Source organism: Limulus polyphemus, unplaced genomic scaffold (assembly GCF_000517525.1).
Source record: "Limulus polyphemus unplaced genomic scaffold, Limulus_polyphemus-2.1.2 Scaffold5531, whole genome shotgun sequence".
NCBI classification, from domain to species: Eukaryota; Metazoa; Arthropoda; class Merostomata; order Xiphosura; family Limulidae; genus Limulus; species Limulus polyphemus.
In genome coordinates, this window is record NW_013671141.1 from 24,934 (window position 1) to 28,181 (window position 3,248).

The 3,248-nt window shown below is 29.3% G+C and overlaps 1 protein-coding gene across 1 annotated transcript in view; it reads right to left on the minus strand.

Annotated features, from left to right (window-relative positions):
- The window catches only part of LOC106472693 (ionotropic receptor 25a-like), a gene marked incomplete at its 5' end in the record, with an annotated part of 49,178 nt that overhangs the window by 7,538 nt on the left and 38,392 nt on the right, over window positions 1-3,248 (minus strand). Inside the window, one exon of the mRNA XM_013933345.2 lies at window positions 2,473-2,600. Within this exon, the coding sequence (XP_013788799.1) occupies window positions 2,473-2,600 (128 nt within the window). The remainder of the gene's footprint in view (window positions 1-2,472; window positions 2,601-3,248) is intronic.

A 3,248-nucleotide genomic window follows, 5' to 3' on the forward strand; every position in this document is an offset into this window, starting at 1 on the left:
TAAATGGTTAATTGTTTGGTTTATTTGGCTTAGTTACAGTTGTTTCTTTATTTTACCCTAAATGGTTAATTGTTTGGTTTATTTGACTTAGTTACAGTTGTTTCTTTATTTTACCCTAAATGGTTAATTGTTTGGTTTATTTAGCTTAGTTACAGTTGTTTCTTTATTTTACCCTAAATGGTTAATTGTTTGGTTTATTTGGCTTAGTTACAGTTGTTTCTTTATTTTACCATAAATGGTTAATTTCTTTAGTTATATTTAATTTTATTTTATATGAGTAGAAATAAGTTAAGGCTTCTTCTGACACTTCTGTTACTACACCATAAAACTTCGACCATTATTTTCTATAAATAGGATTATTCTTTAGTCTCCATAAAAGGTTTTAAAACATTAACAATAATTATCATAATCAAACATTTCTGAACTACTGAAAATCTCAATCCTCTAGATAAACCTTTCTATTTCACTAATTTTGTATTGAGGTAAGTTATTTATAATTTTAACTAGGCCATCAATAAATGTTTTGCCACTTTCTAAGTCACTTAATTGTTTTAAATGATTCAATCTAATTTACTTTAGTCTTTATTGTTTCTGTACAAGTTTAACAAAACGAACCCACGGTATCAAAGAGTGCACATATTTTCCAAGAGAATCAAAATTTGTTTCTATATATTTATTCTATCTATTCTGATATTGTATCTAATTACTCTGAAACATCTGAAGTAATTTGTAACAATATTTACTATTCTTCAATTTTTTGTTAGAAATATTAAACATAAAAACTTTGGTATTAGTGTCAATCTTCACTATTCATTTAACAACTCAGGATGTAACGTATTATATCGTATTTTAAGGTAATATTTTCCCAATTTTGGAAAGTTTGTAAAATATAGTTATTATATCCCTTCCTTAGTAAATCAGGAATAGAAGAAAATGTTTTATGTATTTTAATAATAACTAAGAGAGTTAAGGAAAGACAGTATAAACTTACTTTATTAAATGTAATACATTAGCCAAATTTTGATAATGACAATCGAAAACATATTTAAAAAAACAGTATGTATTCAGTCGGTCAATGCAAAGCCTAGTTTAAATTTGATTATATTATATTATAATCTGTTATTTTTTACGTTCCTATTTAAAAACGTTTTTGAACGAAGGCTACACCCTTCGTAAAGTGAGTTTTGACTCGCCCAAATTATCGTTTTATGTCAGCCTTCCATTTATGATTAAATCAGCTATGTACTGAGAAATAAAATAAAAAAAATACCTACATATTTTAGTGTGTATAGCTTTAAAATCGATATTAAATATTCAGAACATTTTCAAGATAAAGGGAAGAATTAACTCCTACGTTGTATATTCATATCACGTGAGAACAATTATGATGTTAAGAACAGTGTATAACATATCATTTGAAAGTTAATTTTGGTAATTCTTCAAACATCTACACATATTCGGATCACGAATGTAATTGACGAAAATAACATCAGCATCGTCTGTAATTCGAACATCAAACATGTGATTGATGAAAACAACTTTAACTTCGAACAATGTTCCAAAATAAAAGAAACTGGTGTTTAAAAAACTCAAACCTAAACTGAACTCGAGTTCATCACAAAAGAAATTATTCTGAAAATGTAAGTCAACTTTGTTTTTTAGAACAACTTCCAAAATTTTTCCCAAATCCTCGACCTAATTCAGTTGCCATCTAAGACAACAGATGACAGAACTTGAAATCACAGTAAAACTGGAACTTAATTACAGTTGTTTCTGTATATCCTGCCAGATATGGATCATTGATTAGGAACAAGATTAAACAATAGAATCTAGGCTTTGCTTAACGCCAAAGATGAGCCCAAATTTTATTAACCCCAAAAGACTTGTTTTTATATCATACTCTATAAGTGGTTCCACATATAGCATCACATTCAGTAATTTTATTATTATATTTTCTGTTACAGCGTTCAGTATAAAACATAGGTTGAGAAGAGTTAAGATAACTCATTTTGTGGGTAAAAAAATGAAGTAATCCATCCATAATCTTGACTACAACTGTCGAGTTTCACAGCGTTGGGGTTTGGTATTGTTTAAGTATTTTGTATGATTTTATGTTATTAGGGGTCCTATATTTAACAAACTCATAAACTACACGTAATTTTTCTGCATGAAAAGTTTATAAAAATTGTTTTAATATCCGACGTTATACGGCCGACAACGGTATTTCTAAGATTTAATGGGACGTAATACGACATCTGAAGACGCGCTGTCTTGATATACGTTCTTACAAATTTACAATATTCTTCAGTTTAATAATCATAAAGAAAAAAAAATCAGTGGATTATTTGTATACTTTTACTTGTACGAGGTATCAGATGAATACAATATGGTAAAACTTTACATCGTGACTACAAATTTCTGTCGTTCAGTAAAACAATTTAAATTAAGTCTGTAAACAAAACCCAAACCGACCAATGTTTTCAATTCCAATTCCGTCATTACGTTCTTCGGAGTCCTCACAAGCCAAAAGTTTTGAGTTTGTATTCCACCATTTTTCTTTCAGTTCTTCCAGTTTCCTCTGATTTAACAGCTCTAGAATCCTATAATATAAATGTATATATAATTTAAATCTAATCTCAGATACATACAGTCTGGTTGTACAATCCTCTAATATATATGGTCATAGTGCAACTAGTACCATCAGTATCTAATTCAATAAATACTCTTCCACCCTCTTCCCAATAAATAGTCGAAAAAATTCAACCTGATATTGCCACTTCAATATTTAAAACACACAATGTCCAATCCCTCACAGAATTATCACCTTTAACTAAGGTCTAATTCAGACTATAAAAACCTCTGATGGATTATAAACTACTTTAGCGTATAATTAGAGCTTCCATTGTATTATACTGTTTTCAAACAAGTCCCAAAACTCGAGCGCTTTGGAATAGTTGACTACTCTTCTTCCTGAAGAAGAATTGTCAATTATTCGACAGCACTCGTGTTTTGGGTTTCGTTTGAAAACATTACACCTTTTGTAGGTGATCCTATGTGCTAACATCTTAACCAGAATTGCATTACACTGTCACATTAGCATCAGATTATGATTTATATAACTCAGATACCCATTTGTGTCTGATTCTGGATTGATAAATAAGTGTTTGATTATCGTCCTTACTGATGTCATATTCAGTTTTAAAGAACTCATTGTTTGACTATCAGCCTCCCAATACCAGCTAAAATTC